Source organism: Benincasa hispida, chromosome 2, assembly GCF_009727055.1.
Source record: "Benincasa hispida cultivar B227 chromosome 2, ASM972705v1, whole genome shotgun sequence".
NCBI classification, from domain to species: Eukaryota; Viridiplantae; Streptophyta; class Magnoliopsida; order Cucurbitales; family Cucurbitaceae; genus Benincasa; species Benincasa hispida.
The window spans coordinates 32,231,915-32,252,212 of record NC_052350.1 but is presented as its reverse complement, the minus strand read 5'-3'; the positions used below and the strand labels follow the sequence as shown (position 1 = coordinate 32,252,212).

Below are 20,298 nucleotides of genomic sequence, written 5' to 3'. Positions count from 1 at the left end.
TGATTAATTTTCAAAACCAAAAATAAAAAATGAAATTGTTATCAAATGGGACCTTAGTTTTTTATTTTCAATTTTTAGTTTTTAGCTTTTAGAAAACGAGCAAATTTGATATCAAATTGAATTTTATGTCTTTTCAATTTTAATAACATTTTTTAAATGTAAAGAAATCTCAAAAACTAAAACAATATTATAAATATCATAAAAATAAATACCCAATGCTTAGTGTCCTAAAAGTCATGTGTCATTTTTCATATTATCCATGTGCCTTATAAAATTCACGTTTGGTGTCCATGTAAGTCTACATCCTACTTGTCACTTTGCCCCTATAAATAGTGGCATTTGATGGATCTCTATAGAATGCATATTGGTGAGAAATCCATTCCAAAATTTCATTAATTTTCATATCCAATTTTATAATGTTAGTTATTTTATTTTAGATTATATTTATTTATTATTATTATATAAATATATTATTATATTATATTTTCTCCATATCCGTGTTTTCATCTTACTCCTCAATTTCACAACATGTTATNTATTATATAAATATATTATTATATTATATTTTCTCCATATCCGTGTTTTCATCTTACTCCTCAATTTCACAACATGTTATCAACACGAGCTCATATTGTTTTTTCCGCTAAAAATAGGTCCTAGAAATGCTATGAATCTTTTGGAGACTATTAAAGAAGGAAATACGATATCTAGTCAGGACAAAGCAAAAACTATGATTTTCTTTCGTCATCATCTCCATGAGGAATTGAAAATTGTGTATCTTACAATAAAAGATCTCGTATCTTGTGCAAAAATTTGAAAGAGAGGTATGATCATCAAAAAACAGTTATTCTTCCTAAAGCTCATTATGAGTGGATGTACTTGAGGCTACAATATTTCAAATCAATAAGTGATTACAACTCTACATTATTTAAAATCAGTTCGAAATTATTGTTAAAATTACTAATGTTGATATGTTAGAGAAGACGTTTTTCTACATTTCATGTCTCGAATATGCTCCTGCAACAGAAATATCGAGAGAAATGTTTTAAACAACATTCTGCACTAATTTCATGTCTTCTTGTGACAAACAAAATAATGAGTTATTGATGAAGAACCATGAATCTCGACTAACTGGAACAACACCATTCCCTAAAGTGAATGTTGTGAATATTAATAATCGTGGTCGAAGTGTAGTCGTGGTCGTGGTCGAGATCAAGATCGTGGTAGAGGAAGAAATAATTATTATTTTCGTGGTGGTCATTCTAATCATTTAAATTTCAAAAGAACCACACAAAATGATGATCATAAAGGAAAAGCTCCACAAAATAAAAGTTCAAAGACTGAGTATTGGTCATGTATCTGTCGTACATCAAAACACTTAGTTGACCTCTATCAAGCCTCCCTGAAGGAAAAAGAGAAAAATGTGGAAGAAAATTTTATATACCAGGATAATGACATATTTGACCCATCCCACACGAAAATTTTGGATGTGGTGGACTTCTTTGAATCTCTTGAAGAGAAGATTGGCACAGTTGGTGGAACATCAAGTGTTTCTTTTGACTTTGAGAATATCTAGACTTAATGTTGTTGTTTTCTTTTATCTATCTTCATTTTTTTTAGTAACTTTTGTATATGTTAAGTATTGTTTTTCTTATTGTAATTATTTTCTTTTAATGAAGAAACATGGATAATTTTCATATGTTGGGTGTTTAAAAAAATGAGTAAAGAAGATCTATGTCTGTCAGACAGTGCAACTACACACACAATACTTACAAATAAAAAAAATACTTTTCTAAATTGACAATATTGAAAGCATAAATAAATACAATATCAGGTTCTGTAAACTTGATCTAAGATTTTGGAAAAGCAAATATTATTTTTTCTAGAGGAACAAAATTTACAATTGGTAATGCATTGTTCACTAGTCAATCAAAGAGAAATCTTCTAAGTTTTAAAAATATACGTTGCAATGGTTATCATATTGAGACTGATAGTAAGAATAATGTGGAATATCTATATATCATGTCTCAAATGAAAAACATATATTGGAAGATTTGTCTGCTTTATCTTCTGGATTATATTATACTCATATACGAGTAATTGAAACATATGCAACAATGAACTTGAAATTCATGAATCCAGACATATTTACAATTTGGCATGACCGATTGGGACATCCAAGATATATAATGATGAGGAGAATTATTGAGAATTCAAATGGATATTCATTGAAGAGCCAGAAGAATCTTCAATCTAATGAATTATCATGTGATGCTTGCTCTCAAGGAAAATTGATAATTAGACCATCACCAGCTAAAGTGGAGACTAAATCACCTCCATTTTTAGAACGAATTTATGATGATATATGTGGACCTATTAACCTACCAAGTGGACCATTTAGATATTTTATGGTATTAATAGATGCATCCAGTAAATGGTCATATGTGTGCTTATTATCAAGTCAAAATCTTGCATTTGCAAGATTACTTGCTCAAATAATCAAGTTAAGAGCACAATTTTCTGATTATACAATTAAGACTATTCATCTTGATAATGCTGGTGAATTTACATCACAAGCTTTTGATAATTATTGTATGTCAATTGGAATAAGTGTTGAACATCTTGTAGCTCATATTCATACACAAAGTGGTTTAACAGAATCATTCATAAAACATTTGCAATTAATTGCAAGACTATTACTTATGAGAGTTAAGCTTCCTTCATCTGTATGGGGACATGATATTTTGCATGCAGTGTCACTTGTATGCATTAGGCCAGTAACTTATCATAATACTCGACATTACAATTAGCTTATGGTAATGAGCCAAATATTTTCCATCTGAGAATTTTTGGGTGTGTAATATATGTTCCAATTGCTCCACCATAACGCAATAAGATGGGTCCTCAAAGGAGGTTAGGAATATATGTTGGATATGATTACCCATCAATTATTAAATATCTTGAACCCCTGACTGGTGATGTATTTACTGCACGACTTGTTGATTTCCAACATTAGGGGGAGAAATTAAGAAATTGGAAAAAGAAATTACATGGAATGCATCGTTATTGTTTCATTTAGATCCCTGTACAGATCAATGTGAACTTGAAATTCAGAAAATAATTCATTTTCAAAATATAGCAAATCAATTATCAGATGCATTTATAGATGCAAAGAAAGTAACTAAGTCACATATTCCAGCTGCAAATATTTCATCAAAAATTGATATCCCAACACAAAAAGTTGTCACTAATGAGTCTAGAACATGCCAGAAGTGTGGTAAACCAGTGGGTTCCAAAGATAAAAATCCTGAAAACAAAAATAAGTCAAAAAGACTTGGTTAAGGATGTAAATACCCATGAAGAAATCATTGACATGACTAATGAGGAAATGAAATACCTAAAGATAATAATGAGATTTCAATAAACTACGTCATGACAGGAAAAAGATGGAATCAAACTAATGTAGTCATTGACAACATTTTTGTGTATAATGTTGCTCTTGATATTATATCTGAAAATGAGGATTCTGAACCAAAATCTGTTGAAGAATGTCGAATTAGAAAAGATTGGCTTTAGCGGAAAGAAGCAATCGAGACAGAATTAAACTCACTTTCAAAATGGTAGGTTTTTGGATCAATAGTCTAAACAGCAGAAGGTGTCAAACCTGTGGGATACAAATGGGTATTTGTGAGAAAAAGAAATGAAAATAATGAGGTCACAAGATACAGAGCAAGACTAGTTGCACAAGATTTTTCACAAAGACCTGGTATCAATTATGAGGAGACATATTCTCCAGTGGTGGATGCAATCACACTAAGATATTTAATTGGCCTAACTGTGCATGAAAGTATGGGTATGCATCTTATGGATGTATTCACAACATATTTATATGGATCTCTTGATAGTGATATTTATATGAGAATTCCAGAAGGATTTAAGGTACCTGAAACATATACATCAAATTCCCGGGAATGATATTCAATAAAGTTACAGAGATCATTATATGGATTGAAACAATCAAGACGGATATGGTATAATCGCCTGAGTGGATATTTATTGAAAGAAGGATATCAAAATAATTCAATATATCCCAGTGTTTTTATAAAGAAATCACAATCAGGATTTGCTATTATAATTGTATATGTTGATGAATTGAATATAATTGGAACTCTTAAAGAGTTTTCAAAGGCAAAAGAATATCTTAAGAAAGAATTTGAGATGAAAGATCTCGAAAAAAAATTGTCTTGGTTTGCAAATTGAGCATTTAGCAAATGGAATATTTATTCATCAATCAACTTATACAGGAAAAAATTTGAAAAGATTTTATATGAACAAACACATCCATTAAATATTCCAATGGAAGTTTGTTCATTAGATATAAGAAAGATATATTTCGACCTTGAGAAGATAATGAAGAACTTTTTGGTCTTGAAGTACCACATCTTAGTGCAATTGGTATACTTATGTATCTTGCTAATAATATAAAACCAAATATTGCATTTTCAATAAATTTATTAGCAAGATAGAGTTCTTTTCCAACAAAAAGACATTAGAACGGAATTAAGCATATACTTCATTATCTCCGAGGAACAATTGAAATGAGTTTGTTTTATTCAAATAAATCAAATTTTGATCTAGTTGGTTATGTAGATTCTGGATATTTATCTATCCACACAAAGCTAGATTTCAAATAGGTTATCTGTTTACATGTGGAGAAACTGCTATATCATGGCGATCGGTGAAACAAACCATAACGACCACTTCCTCAAATCATGCTGAAATTCTTGCAATTCACAAGGTTAGTCGAGAATGTATATGGCTAAGGTCAATGACTCAGCACATTTGTGAAACGTGTGGCTTGTCTTCTAATAAAAATCTTCCAACAATATTATACGAAGACAAGACAGCTTGCATAGCCCAACTCAAAGGAGGATATATTAAAAAAGATAAAATAAAACATATTTCACCGAAGCTTTTCCACATTCACGATCTTGAAGAAAATAGCGACATCACTGTTCAACAAATTTGTTCAAAGGATAACCTGACAGACTTATTTACAAAGGCATTACCAATTGCAACTTTTGAAAAATTGGTGTACAACATTGGAATGCGATGACTCAAAGATTTTAAGTGATGTTTTCGTGAAGGGGAGTAAATATATTGTATTCTTTTAGGAGTATGTATTATATGAAATATGTACTCTTTTCCTTCACTAGGGTTTTTCCTAGTAAGGTTTTAATGAGCCATATTTCACCTATATATATATATATATATATTAGCATCTAAGAGGAAGTATTATAAATATCATAAAAATAGATGTCCAATGCTTAGTGTCCTAAAAGTCGTGTGTCATTTTTCATATTATCTATGTGTCTTGTAATAATTTAAAGGCAAAGTGGCATTTGGTGGATCTCAATAGAATGCACATTGGTGAGAAATCCACTTCAAAATTCCACTAATTTTCATATCCAATTTTATAGTGTTAGTTATTTTATGATTTTAGTTATTTTATTTATTTATTATTATATAGAAATATATTATTATATTATATTTTCTTCATATCAGTGTTTCCGTCGTGTTCCTCAATTTCACAACAAACAAGTAGTTTTGAAAAACGGTTTTTGGGTTTTAAAACAGGCTTGGGGCTTGTGGTCTAGCGGTCAGGTAAGTACATGTCTTAGGTTTGAATCTTAGAACCACCAAATTTCTTTTATTTATTTGTTTTATTTTCTATTTTACTATAAGGATACACTTTTTATATGATATTGAATAAAAATTAATATTCAAAATATTTTCTTATTTTATACTTCATTTGCACATCAATTCTCATTTTTTTTTATTTTAACAAGAATATAATTTTAAAGATTCTTTTATTTATTTTCTATATTATAATAAGGATTTTCGCTTTTTATATGATATTAAATAAAAAATAATATTCATAATATTTTCTTATTTTACCATTCATTTTCACATCAATAAATATAAATAAAATTATTATTAATTATTATTAATATTTTGAAATTTAGAAAACAGTAACTCTTCGTGAGGGGATTTTTGTTTCGGATATAGAATCTAATCTTAATAGAAGGAGGTGTCTTTTCTCCGAATATATGACTATTCGAATTGCTACAAATATATTTATAGATACGTGGTTTTCTTGCTCAATATAAAAACATGAAAAAAAAAAAAAAAGAATTGTTACCTTAATTTTCATATCTTTTGTATACAATTACTTGCACCATGTAGTATATGTTATATTGCGTTATGTGATTGAAGTGCTAAAATCACATCATCCTATCCTATGAAACCGTTGTTCATAATACACATTGGAACATTGTGTAGGAAATAAAATTATTTTAAGGAAACAACATGAATTCATTGGGTTGCGATTAATTGTATTCATTGTCGTCATATTCTCCTATTTTTCTTACAAAATAAAATGATTTTCTTGTATTTTGTCGATATTTTTATTTTTGTTAGTTTTTATCAATATGATTTTTTTAAAAAAATAAATATATAATTCTATAACTATGTATGTTAGATAGATTTTTTAAAGAAGTAGTTTGATTTTATTTTTGTAAAAAGTATAAAATAAAAAACTTAATTTGATTTTTTTTACAATCATCAAACATTATTTTTTTTTTCAATTTTTAGACAGCAAAAAAAAAAAAATATACCAAACATGTTTCAGTTTTTTTTTTTTTTTATAAAAAAAACTAAAGAATAAAAAACAATAATCAAACATATAGGTCCCGTTTTATAACGAGTTGATTTTTTTTAAAAAAAATAAGTCTATAGACACTACTTTTACCTCCAAATTTCTTCCTTTATTATCTATCTTTTACTAATGGTTTAAAAACCAAGCCAAATTTAAAAATTAAAAAAATAGCTTTTGAAAACTTGTTTTTGTTTTTAGCATTTGACTAAGAATTCAACTCTTATAGTTAAGAAAGATGCAAATCATAGTAAAAAATGAGGAGAAAGTAGACTTAATTTTTAAAAACCATAAAACGAAAAACGAAATGGTTACAAAACGACGCCAATTTTTGTGTTATAAAAACTGAAAACTAAAAATGGATTTTCAAAAATCAAAAAACAAATTGTTATCAAACGGGACCTTACTTTTTTTGTTTTAGTTTTTAAAATTTAAGTCTGCATCTACCCCTTCTACTTCTAAATTTCTTGATTTATAATCTACTTTTCGACCATATTTTTTTAAAAAAATCAAACCAAATTTTAAAAACTAAAAAAAAAAAATTTATAGTTTTAAATATTTTGTTTTTATATTTTAGAATTTGGTTAAGAATTGAATTCTTTTACATAAAAATAAATAATTGAGAAAAAAATGAACTTAATTTTCAAAAGTAAAAAAAAAAAAAAAAAAAAAAAAAAAAAAAAAAAAAACGAAATATTTACTAAACGGATCTAAATAACCTCCCTTGAAAACAAAAGCGCTCATTTTGTTACATTAAACCCACCATCAAACATCAAATTTGTCATGCCTCGTGAAAGTGCAGCCTACATATCTTTAATTTCATTCAGGGTTGAAGTGGAGGATATTCCATTAATGGTTAATTATGAAAAATTTCAAAGATCAAGTCAAACCTTCATCCACATTCATTAAATCAAATCATGTATACTTAAACATTCTCAGAAGGAAACTTCATCTACCAAGGAAAAACAGGATCATGAACAACAAAGCTGTTGTTTAATGGGAATAGCAATATATATAATGTCACAAGTGGAACCTTTCGCATTGTATTATTAAATATTTTCATATCTATTTTGAATATATTCTTCTTTTATTTATTTTCAATATTCTTTTTCATACTTAATTTGAATCGTATAGAGAATCGTCAAGCTCTTTTCCTAATCATTTTCTATTTCTCTTTTCCATAATTAATTAATTAAATAATACTTATTTAATTTTATTTGCACATTAATTAAATAACTATTAAATTAAATTTAATGTATGTATATTTAATTATCATAAACATTATATGTATATGTGCAATACGTTTCTATTAATTAATTCTTTGTGAATTAATTTTATTCAAATATTACTTTTCAATTTAATATGAATATATATCATATCCATAATCAATTATATATTAATCACATTAATATATGGTTTCCTCAAGTTAATTTGAACAGTTCAGATCATCCCTCTCAAATATCCTCTAGTGAGTTAATAAGGGGACCTGGTGGACCTATAGATAAAAAACTTCAACGATATGAGATTAATTGGTTAAACTCATTAACCAAATTAATCAATATTTGTTAACAGTGGGTACACTCTACTAAAGATAAAGACCCACAACTGCACTCTTATCACTACAAATATATTTATGTGTCCACGGATATAGATCAATAACAACAAGTTAGTCCTTCACGAGTATTCATAACTCCAACTAGGTCAAATTACTGTTTTACCCTTGGGTTACCTCTGATTACATAAGTACCAGTGCTCCTCTAATGAACAACCTGTTTATGGTTCAACCAATAAATAGAAACCCCTCTCGGGTCAATGAGAGAGTAAGGTCTTTTGTTCAAGTTCCGAAAATACTAATTAAGGGAACACTCATCTATTTACCCTAAAGGTGGGAATGAGTGAATTCTATATTGTATTATTATGTTTCCAATTCCCCGCTCGGTCTTGTCCCCCAAAATGGTAGGCATATTGGATCGCCAAACTGACGACCCTCACCCGTACAAATCAAAGGACAATCCCTCGTGAACAGGAGTTCGTAATATACTCAAGATTAAGACTAAGTTGCCTAGGTCATCTTAATGTAATAGGAATTTAACTAGTTAACGGTCTTACATCTAGTGGTTACTATTTCGTGGTCCAGTCTTATGAAAAATCATTGCAAAGGATACCTCCACTTTCATGTCAACTACACGAACGTGTTGCGAACGTGTTGGATCATTGTGTTTGTGACAAATACAAAGTAGGTCGTATTCATAGTGTTACTAAGATAAGGTACCCAGTCTTATCCCTATATTATAAATCCTTCAGGCTGTATCTTGAACATTGATCCCTATATGTCTCCACATGCAGTTCAAGACTAGTAAGGCTGCCTTGGATGTTAGTTTATTGGATTTAGGGTTATTAAGAAAAAATAGACAAACAACACAAAACAATAACATTTATTGAATTAACATTTATAACTCTTTATTGATGGCAGTCAATTAATAACACTTACTATCTACGAGTTTTAGGGCATAAAACCCAATAGTACATAGTAAAGCAGTAGCTAAAACCCCTTATGAGCTTTGAACAGGAAAAAAAACATAGTATTAGGCATCTTCACATCTAGGGTTATCCAATTGAGGCTAGGCCTTACAGGCCTAACGAAAAAAAATTGAACTTAAAAACTATTAGCTACTATTTTGTTGGGTATTCTGAATGCTTTTGAGGTTTTAAGTTTTATGATCCCACTTTTAGATCATTGTTTGAGATGAAAAATGCTAAATTCCTTGAGAATGTTGAGTTTGAGGGGGGGGGGGATTAGAGGTGGAGAGATAACATAAGGAAAGTTGTCTTTGAAGAGGAATCAATTTCTTTTCCTAATGTGGTTATAAATGATGTTCAGACTCCAATTCTTAACTTCACTATTGAACCAATTATTGAACAAGACAACATTGAAGTCCCCGTTGTTGAACCTGAAGTTCAAATTCAACAATTTCAAGAAGTGCCACTAAGAAGATCCACTAGAGAAAGAAGTGTAACTCCAAATGATAATATTGTATTTCTTTAAGAACATCAGGATGATGTGGGAATAATGGAAGATGATCCAATCAACTTTCAATAATCTCTACAAAGTTCTAACTCTCAAAAGTGGATAAATGCTATGGAAAAGGAAATAAAATCTATGAAAGACAATGATATTTAGGAACTTGTCGAATTTTTATCAAGAGTGAAGTCTATAGGTTGTAAATGTACATTTAAAACCAAAAGGGATCCACATGACAATATTGAAAGATATAAGGCTCATCTTATTACAAAGAGTTTTACTCAAAAGGAAGACATTGATTATAAAGAGATTTTTTGTCCGGTTTCATTGAAAGACTTTTTTAGGATAATCATGACACTGGTAGCTCACTTTGATTTAGAGCTATACCAAATTGATGTAAAAACTGTGTTTCTCAATGGGAACATTGATGACGATTTATATGGTGCAACCGAAAAATTTTGTGTTTGGTAATTCAAAGTCTATGGTGTGAAAATTGAAGAAATCCATCTATGGTCTCAAGCAAGCCTATCGTCAATGGTATTCATAAATTCCATGAATTAATTACCTCTTTTAGTTTTGAGGTGAATATAGTGGAAGATTGTTTATATCAAAAGTTCAGTTGGAGTAAATCTATTTTTCTGGTGTTATATGTCGATGTACTCATAGCAAGTAATGGTGTAAGTTTATTCCATGATACTATGAGGTTTCTCAAAAGAAATTTTGAGATAAAAGATTTTGGTGATGCTTCTTTTGTATTAGGAATTAAAATATTAAAAGATCGTTCTCAAGGTATTTTGAGATTGTCACAAAAGAACTAAAATGAAAAGATTTTGAGTAGATTTGGCTTGAAAGATTGTGCACTAGGAGATAACTCGATCGCTAAAGGTTATAAATTTTATTTAGGTAAATGTCCCAAGACTGTGCTCGAGACTAAGGAGATGCAGAAGGTTCTCTATTCATTGACTGTTGGAAGTCTAATATATGCTCAAGTATTGTCTAGATATTGCGTTCGTAGTTGGAGTGTTAGACAGATATTTCAGCAACCCGAGGATGGATCATTGGAAAGCAGCCAAACAGGTTATAAGGTATTTACAGAGAACAAAAGATTATATGCTCATTTATCGAAGATTAGAAGTTTTGAAGATCATTTGGTATTCTGATTCCGATTATGTTGGATGCCATGACACTTTGCGATCCACTTTAGGCTATATCTTCATGTTGGTTGGGGGAGTTGTATTTTGGAAAAGTGTTAAACAAACACTTATGGCTTCTTCTACCATGGTTATGGAATTTATAGCATGTTATGAGGCGTTTAATCATGGAATTTGGATGTGAAATTTTGTCACTGGACTGCAGATAGTGGTTGACATAGAAAGACCATTAAAATTATTTTGTGACAATAAGTCAGCAGTGATGTATTCCAATAACAACATAAGCAATATGAAGTCAAAGCATGCAGATGTGAAGTTTCTGGTTGTTAAAGAAAAAGTTCAAAATGATCAAATTTCTATAGAACACATAGGAGTAAACTCTATTGAGCAGATCAATTGACTAAAAGTGTACCACCTGAAGTTTTTCATGAACATGTAGCTCATATGAGTGTTAGTCAGTTTTTTAATTCCATGGTTTAAGGGGAGTTTGTTATTGAGGATACTCTTTAACCTTTTTTTTTTTTTTTTTCTATATAGAATAAATTTGATGGTTTATATTTATTATCTGGACATATTTATCATGCACGCGGTTTAACATAAAGTTTTGTAAGAATAATCTCACTAAGGAATTTGGACGAACCAATTGGAAATAAGCATGATCTAGATCACTTTGCATGTGGTTTTCATGCTATCCATCCATACTTGATCTATGTCATTGAATGTATTGAATTCATGCTCAAAGAAGGTTTAATTACAAGGGTAGTGACAAAAGTCGCATTGATTCCATGCTAATACAAGAGAGAGACCAAATTGAACTAAAGAGGAATTCTATTATTGAAATAACATGTTTATGCACGCTTGAAGTTTATGTGATTTAATTATATCGATCAGGTACACAAACATAGTCCAAGTGGGAGATTGTTAGACGTATTTAAATAATAATACGTATAATTTAAATATGGGCTATGTATGTAAATTAATATTTTATCACATTAGATTATTTTATTAAATTGGGTCATATTATGTGATTTAATTAATTAAGGCCTTGGATTCCTAATTGAGTATGGACTTAATGGATAGAAGCTCATTCCTAGTTAATTAGGATTTAATGGGACCCTAATTGAACTAGTATATAAAGAGAGGTTTAGGGTTATAGTCTCCGATATACCTAAACAATAATCCGTCAGCCTTTTTTGAATCCCATCTAGAGAGAAATCCCACTTAGCACATTCGGTGTTTTGGTTGAGGAAGATAATAGTCACTTAAGAGTCATCATTAATCTTTCAATGGAATCTAGTACGTATATATACTTGACAATTTGACATGAATGATCATAGGGTTTATCTATTTAATATAGATTTTAAGTAGTTATGCTGACACAACAAATTATAATATAAGTTTAAAATGGTTTGATTATGACATGCTTGATCAAATTGATGTCTTTATCGCCTTGCATGTGTTCATTCCACTATGCATGACCTTAGTTATGCTTAATGTTAGTAACACATAAGCTGCTCATATATGTGGTGTTTAGGTTTTTCCTAGATTTCGTAGCTTGTATGATATAGGCTTTAAAATTAGAAGAATGGTCCAACTGAATTTGGTCAGTCTAATTAGGGTATCTCAATCAATCCCTATAATTTATGTGATTAATTAAGTAGTATGGAATGTTTCTCATGCCCTGCTAGACGTTGAAAGAATTGGGTTTTTTAAGGGACCTTAAAAGGCCTTTTGGCCTTATCAGTTAAGTTGATTGAACTTCTAACCAAGAATTTGATTTCACTATCAATGTTTCATGTTTCCGAATGTAGAGTGATGAGTTTGTTTATATTTTCTTTGCTTTTAATTTCGTGCAATTTTACTTTTAATCTCTTATAGACCAATTCCCCTTTCTATTACATTCATATTTAGCTTAAAGAGATTAAGTTCATCTCCTTGTGGATTTGACTCAGTCTATTGCTAGATACTACAAATCTTTAGCGGGATTGATATGTCATTTTGATTGGGCTCGACAAGCTTACACCAATCTTTTAAATAATTAAATGCAAACCAACAACGACAACTAAAATCCAAATTATACTGAAAAAAAGTGACTCAAATTATTTTTCCTATTTTAAAGTTCGAAGATTGAAATGTCATAAACCAAAAAATCATAGATATTAAGAAGGTCGATCAAAATGGAATTGATCGACCTTCACATGGGTAAAATGGTTAACGATGTTTGGATTAGAATAAAAACTTGAAATGGCAATTAGTTTTAAATGGTAAAGGATCGTATCTCAAATAATAAAGGATTGGTTGCCTTTTTTGCTTTCAATTTACTTTATCTATTTATTATTATTATTTGAGAAAAACTATTTATTTGTTAATTATTATTATTGCAAAGTTATTTAAATGAAATAAAGAAAAATGAGACATTGCAACCTAAAGTCACGACATAAACATTATTTTAGTAATATAACAAATTTTCTTGCACATTCAAAGTACTGGTACCAACACTAAAATTACATCAATCTCGATTTTTTATACATAATTAATTTCTTGATTGAGAAGTCTTCGTTGACTAAAATTTTTTGGCCAATTCCAAATTCACACGGTCATTCATTTAAATTAATAATAGATAAATTTGAGAGCATTTACAAATTTATTTGTGTTTTTAAATTAAACTAAAGATGCAAAAGTAGATAAATCAAATGATGAAACTTGTATAAATACAGATCTCGAAGATATACTTGTCATTAATCCATCGACCAATGTTAGCTCGTCCAATCAAATTAATGTTACATTTGAAGTTGAATTTTGAACATGTATATTAATATACATAATTGATATACTTGAACAAATATATTTTTAAGAAGTACTGATATACCAATGATATACTAACGTTTATACTTGAAATGAATTTCGAGTTAATGTTAATATAATACTAATACACCAGTGTTATATTCAAAATTTTATTTAGAAGAATTGTTGATATACTACTAATACATTAATGATATACTTGAAATTATTTTTTTTGTGAGCATTGATAGAATATTGATAAACTAATTTATACTTTAAATAAATTTTGAATAAGTATCTAACTAATGCATTAATAGTATATGTACTTGAAATTAAAATTTGAATTGATCTATTGCTGATACACCAGTACAATACTTAAAATGAATTCAAATCATGAGTGATATATTATTGATACACTAAAAATGTACATGAAATGAATTTTTAAAGGTAATTACAATTGGTAACATTTTTAGGAATAATAACAAAGTGTATAACATCATTTAAAAAAAATGCAAATATAGACAAGTTTATCATCGATAGACTTTTTCGTTGATAGGCTCTTACCAGTGATATGGTCTATCACCGATAGACTCTTACCAATAATATGGTTTGTCATTGAGACTATTTAAATTTGGCCATATTTGCATTTTTTTTTTACATTATGTTATATCTGCTAATACTTTGGGTCTAATGTCTATATTTGCAACTGTTCCAATTTTTAATGACTACTGATATACTATTGATACATCTATCTTACAATTTAAATAAAATTTAAATCAATGTTGATAAATTATTGATACACCAGATACTTAGTCTTGTATTTTCTGCTTATTATGATATATCATTTGCAATTCATTTTGAATTAGTACTAGTATATAATTGAAATGTCAATGTTAAACTTTAGGTATTACTCTAAATGATATACTTCATATTTGGTATATCAACAATATCATTGATATGATTTTTTTCCTTCCTAAATCTGGTATATCAGTCAATAATATACAAAATATGAAATATTTGTTATACAATTGATATACCAAATGAAATATAACTTATATACCATTAAAATCATATACAAAATTTAGAAATAAAATAGATTAACTAATATAATTTATATTTGGTATATCGCTTGACAAAATTAACGCATTTAACATTTACCATGATCATCAAAATTGAACTAAATCGAATGAAAATAATTATACATCAACAAAAAATAAAAATGAAAATAATATTTATCATAATCGACAACACAATATTGACCATAGCCCAATTAAAGTCATGGTCTATCAATTGTATTAAATGATATTCTTTAAATAAAGTATATCAATTGATTGATATACCAAATATAGATACCTAAATGAAGATAAAATTATAAAAAAAAAAAAAAGGGAATAAGGGGAATCTTTTTTTTTTTTTTTTTGCTATATTTACGATTTTGGAGAACCATTGTTATATTTACTAATACTCTTATTTTTTTATTTTTTTTTACTTGTGGCAATTTTTTTAAAAATAAATTACGTTAAATTTAAATAAAAATCTATTAAGAAAAGATTAATTTAAATCCAAATCCAAAAGTTGGCCTAAAGTCAGGGTGTCTCAAAACTTGTTTATTTTGAAAAGATTAATTTTTCAAAAGTTTCATTAAAAAACCAACAATTCTAGGTTTAAGTTCAATCAACTACGATACTTGTCATCTCATATCATTAATCGTGAGAAAATCACAATTCATGCGAACACAGTACTAATGAAATGAAATTAATTAATCGTCCATTGTATCATAATACAACAACAATACGTATTAATAATAATCAATTTATACTTCTAAACGTTAGTGATTATATCAAGTTAATCATAAATTAATAATTATCTCAATTTAATTTCTAAATTTTTGTAAGTGCGTCAATTTACACATTTCATGATGTTTTGTTTGGAAAAGCTTCATATAAAACTTATACTTATATCAATTAAATCCAATTAATTTATTTTATAGTTAGGATTTGTTTTTAGAATCGTACATACATTTACTTTAATTGCCCATCTTGTAAATCCGACATTTGAAGAACTTTACATACTTTGATAATTAATGCATGAATGATTTTCAAAGATAATCGTAATATGAAAGATCTAAATTTTCAAAGATAATCATAATGAAATGTTTAAATTGATTGACTTGTGAAACTTAATGAGTTTAATTGACTCAAATTATAAGTTTCACACGATATGGTTTGAACGAAACTTTGAGAAAAGTGTAAATTAATACACTTAAGAAAATAGTTTAAATTGGTACAATTATTAGTTCATGATCTTAATTGATGCAACCCTAAAATTTAAGGATGTAAATTAATATTAAAAAAACACTACCAAAATAAATAATTAGTATCAACACAATATTGTTTTAAATATATATTACTATGTTTGGTTGGTGAATCAAATTTTACAAATTTTAATATAATTTAAGCGATGTAATAATCGATAATATAACCTATTTTATCAATTAAAAGTTGATAAGAAAAATTTGTAATTTTTGTAATACATCAAAAGTTATGTGATTTGAATCACGATTATCTTAATCACTAACAAATCAAGACTTTGACAACGTCCATTTTTGTTCATTATTATTTTTTCTAGTACTTATTAAATTAACATCTTATATTTCCACATGCATCATATTTATAAAACGGGTGAGACCTTCTATATATTTTTTTAAAAAATAATAATTAAAAAGGTAATTGTATTTTTTTTTTTGTTATTTAAAATTAATGTCTTCCCCATATGAAGGAACACTCTCGACCACGGTGTCGTGAAGAGCACGCGCGGAAGGTTACAAGAATGTTATGTATGGAAGCAGATCAAGTGATCTCCACTCAACACAACAATGGCGGACGTTTCATTTCAATTCTTCAACATTGTCTCTGACCATTTTTCTTCTTCATCACCACCACCACTTTTTAAATACTCCTTCATCTCTCTCTCTTTCTCTCTCACATTTCCCTCTTCTTACTTTCCCTTCAGATTTCTCTTTACCTTCCTCCCCTCCCTTCAATCCTAACGCCTCGCCATGGGAGACGCCCTTCCTGATGCTGCCATGGACGCCGTCCAAAAGCGTCTCATGTTCGAAGACGAGTACGTCTTCTATTTCCCCTTTCTGTTTCTCATGTTGTTGTCTTTCGATTTTTATTTTGCTTTTGACTTTGATTAGTTGATTGATTCATTGGTTTGTCTCTGTTTCTGTCGCTCTGATTTGGGTTGTTTTGTGTTTTTTGCTGGAGCATTGTTGTGTTCTGGGGAAGGAGTGAAGTGGGTCTTGATTTGAATTCCTGATTATTGGATGCTTAAGGTTTCTTTGGAATTGTGAATTTCTGTGGATCAATTTTAGGAGCCGTTCTCGTTGATTTATGGAGTGGATTGTTTGAGTTTGAATGATTATCATATCTGAGAGTTATGAAGGAAGATGTACGTTGAAAAAATTTGCAAATGAACTCAGTTTAATGGTCACTCTCTCTCTTTCTGATGTTATTTTTCCATTTCATTTCACTTTCTTCTTTTCTTTGATTAAGTTTTTATGTAGTTTTGCTTCTTTTGACTTTGATTGTTTTTCGTGATTATGTTGTTGGTTGATCCTATATTTCTCCCATTGTTCGGATTTGCTTGTTTTTGTGTTTATTTTGGTGGTAGCGTTATGTTGGGGGAAGGAGTGAACTCAGAAGCCTGTTTTTTGTGTTTATTGATTTCCTGAACCGTTGAATTGGGTCTCAATTGAGATTCTGATGATATGATATGCTCAATCTGGATCCAGTCTCATCAATTTGTGCAATAGATGTTTGACTTTGGATAACTTTCATGTCCTGAATTTACTGGTCATCTGACAATCTCTCTCTTTCTGATGTTATATTTCATCATCTAATTTCATCAGTTTTACGGGTTTTATGCATTGTTGTTGTTTTTGACTTTGATCTTTTCGTCACATAAAGTTAATAGATTCTCCATCTCCTTTTCTTCTTTGTCTAATTTGCATGTTCTCTGATTGTTGGTGGAAGCTTGTATTTGAATGAGGAAGAAAACAAATCTAAGCCTCTTTTTCGCCGTAAAGGAAGTGAAAAGTTACAGATTAGGTGTTTCAAACTAGTCGAATTGGGTTTCATTTGAGATTCTTGATAATTTGATGCTTTGAAGTTTCTAGGATGATGAACATCTGTGGCTCAATAAGTAACCTAATTTGTATGGTTTAGGCCCTATCTGGTAACCATTTGATTTTTTAAAATTAGATCTATTTTCTCTCGATTTCTTACTTTGGTTTTCATCTTTCTTGAACAAAAGAGTTGAATTCTTAGTCAAATTCCAAAAACAAAAACAAGTTTTTAAAAGTTCTTTTTTGGTTTTCAAATCTTGGCTTGGTTTTTTAAAATACTGGTAGAAAGTATATAACTGAGCAAAAAATTTAGAGGTGGAAGAGGTATTTGTAGGTTTAATTTTTAAAAACTAAAATAAAAAATCAAATAGTTATCAAACACGGCCTTAATAGCCATATCCAAGACTTTTGTAGGAGCTTGTAGTTTTTTTCTTTTTTAATGAGTAGGTGTTTGGTGTTAATTATTGCAATTAAACTCAATTTAATGGTCTTTGACCAACCTTAGTAAATTTATTCGCCTAGTACACTTCTCATTCGTGCACTCAGAAATAATTTTATCCCACCATATCCTGACCTATCGATCGGTAAGTAATGATGGAATAAATGAATTGCAGGAATTCAAGTGTGAAATCTGCCTCCTTTTAAATTGCCACGAAATTCAAAAGTTGAAGTCTGTGATGAATCTAACTTATTTTTTTTTTCCTTTCTTTTTTGTCTTTTTTATTTTCCTTTCTCGAGTCCAAGCATAGGTGGATTTGAACCGTCGACCTCTTGATTTAGGACATGTGCCTTAACCAACTGAGTTGCTCCTTTGATGAATCTAACCAATTATTATATTTTCCGAGTTTCTGTGTTTTTGTTTGGGTGAACTTAAACAGTTTAATTTTCCCGTGCAAGTGCGGTTACCTGAATGGGTGAACTTATGGCTACTGACCAGATCATCATTTTATTCTTCAACTTCTTTTTTATCTCCTCGTTTTATGTTAGTTTTAACGCTGTAGTTCATCCTTGTTTAAGAGAGAAGCTTCACCAGTCTGTTGAGTTCCTTCTCTTTGGCATTTACCTTGGCTTCACTGGATTATAGTGGCTATTAGTATTACCCTAAAATATCATGTGTTCTCATCTGCTCAATGATGTTTTGTGCATAACTCGAGGGAATTCAAAGTTTTATGCACATCTAGACTGTTCCTGTGGCAAAAGATTTTCTGTTCATACCTTCTTTTCTATTCGAAACCTTTAAAATAAATCATGCTTGCTCAATCATGTATGACTCACATTTGCCTTGTATCAATCTCGAATTGCTGGACAGGTGCATTTTAGTGGATGAGAATGACCGGGTTGTTGGTCATGAATCCAAATATAACTGTAAGTAAAATTTTTTCCAGTATTGATTTGTTCGAAGCAAGTTTTTATGAGAATGCTAGTAGTTATGATTTTGCTTAGTTTGGCACTTGTGTTTCCTTGTTAATGACTCTAGTTTTGAGCTCTGGATAGGGATTGATGATGCACAATTTGCTCATACAACCTGCAGGTCACTTGATGGAAAATATCGAATCTAAGAACTGGCTTCATCGTGCTTTCAGCGTCTTTTTATTCAATTCCAAATATGAATTACTTCTTCAGGTATGTAATTTAGGTTAGATTCCGATTTGCACTGCCTCTGAATTAATGGTTATTTGATCTATGTATATGGCTCCATGATGATGTTTTTGACGGATTAGGACATTTGATTCTAGGCATGGATGTTTTTTTTTTAACTTTCTTGTTTCTTTCTGTTGCTGTCATTTTTATTTTTCATATCTATATAATTTTTTTGTATTCTGAATGAGGAAGCTGTTAACATACTTGATTCTGTGTTACTTCTGAAGCAACGATCAGCGACAAAAGTGACGTTTCCGCTTGTCTGGACGAACACTTGCTGCAGTCATCCATTGTATAGAGAATCTGAACTAATTGAGGAGGAAGCTCTTGGTATGTCTATAGCAACTGTCAGATATGACCCCTACTCTTTTTATACCTCCTTATAATAAATGGTTACTCTTTCCATCTTCAAATACCAGGTGCAAGGAATGCTGCCCAGCGGAAGCTGTTAGATGAACTCGGTATTCCTGCTGAAGACGTCCCAGTCGACCAGTTCATTCCCCTCGGTCGTATGCTATACAAGGCACCCTCTGATGGCAAATGGGGGGAGCATGAATGTACTTTCCTTAGCTCATCTCTTAACAACTCCGGTTGAATTTCGTATTGTCCTTATAGTTGTCAATGTGCAGTGGACTATCTCCTCTTCATTGTTCGAGATGTCAATGTGAACCCAAACCCGGACGAAGTGGCAGACGTGAAATATGTAACCAAGGAGCAGTTGAAGGAGCTTCTAAGAAAAGCAGATGCTGGAGAAGAGGGGTTGAAGCTCTCCCCTTGGTTCAGGCTTGTTGTGGACAACTTTTTGTTCAGTTGGTGGGATCATGTGGAGAAGGGGACTCTCAAGGAAGCTGCTGACATG

General features: G+C 29.8%; 1 protein-coding gene across 1 annotated transcript in view; it reads left to right on the top strand.

Annotated features, from left to right (window-relative positions):
• The first annotated feature begins 16,567 nt into the window (after positions 1-16,567).
• The window catches only part of LOC120072045 (isopentenyl-diphosphate Delta-isomerase I), a 19,930-nt gene continuing 16,199 nt past the window's right edge, over positions 16,568-20,298 (top strand). The window contains exons 1-6 of the mRNA XM_039024468.1: positions 16,568-16,792; positions 19,108-19,163; positions 19,330-19,421; positions 19,667-19,769; positions 19,859-19,996; positions 20,069-20,298. Coding sequence (XP_038880396.1) covers positions 16,728-16,792; positions 19,108-19,163; positions 19,330-19,421; positions 19,667-19,769; positions 19,859-19,996; positions 20,069-20,298 — 684 coding nt within the window. The 5' untranslated portion in view covers positions 16,568-16,727. The remainder of the gene's footprint in view (positions 16,793-19,107; positions 19,164-19,329; positions 19,422-19,666; positions 19,770-19,858; positions 19,997-20,068) is intronic.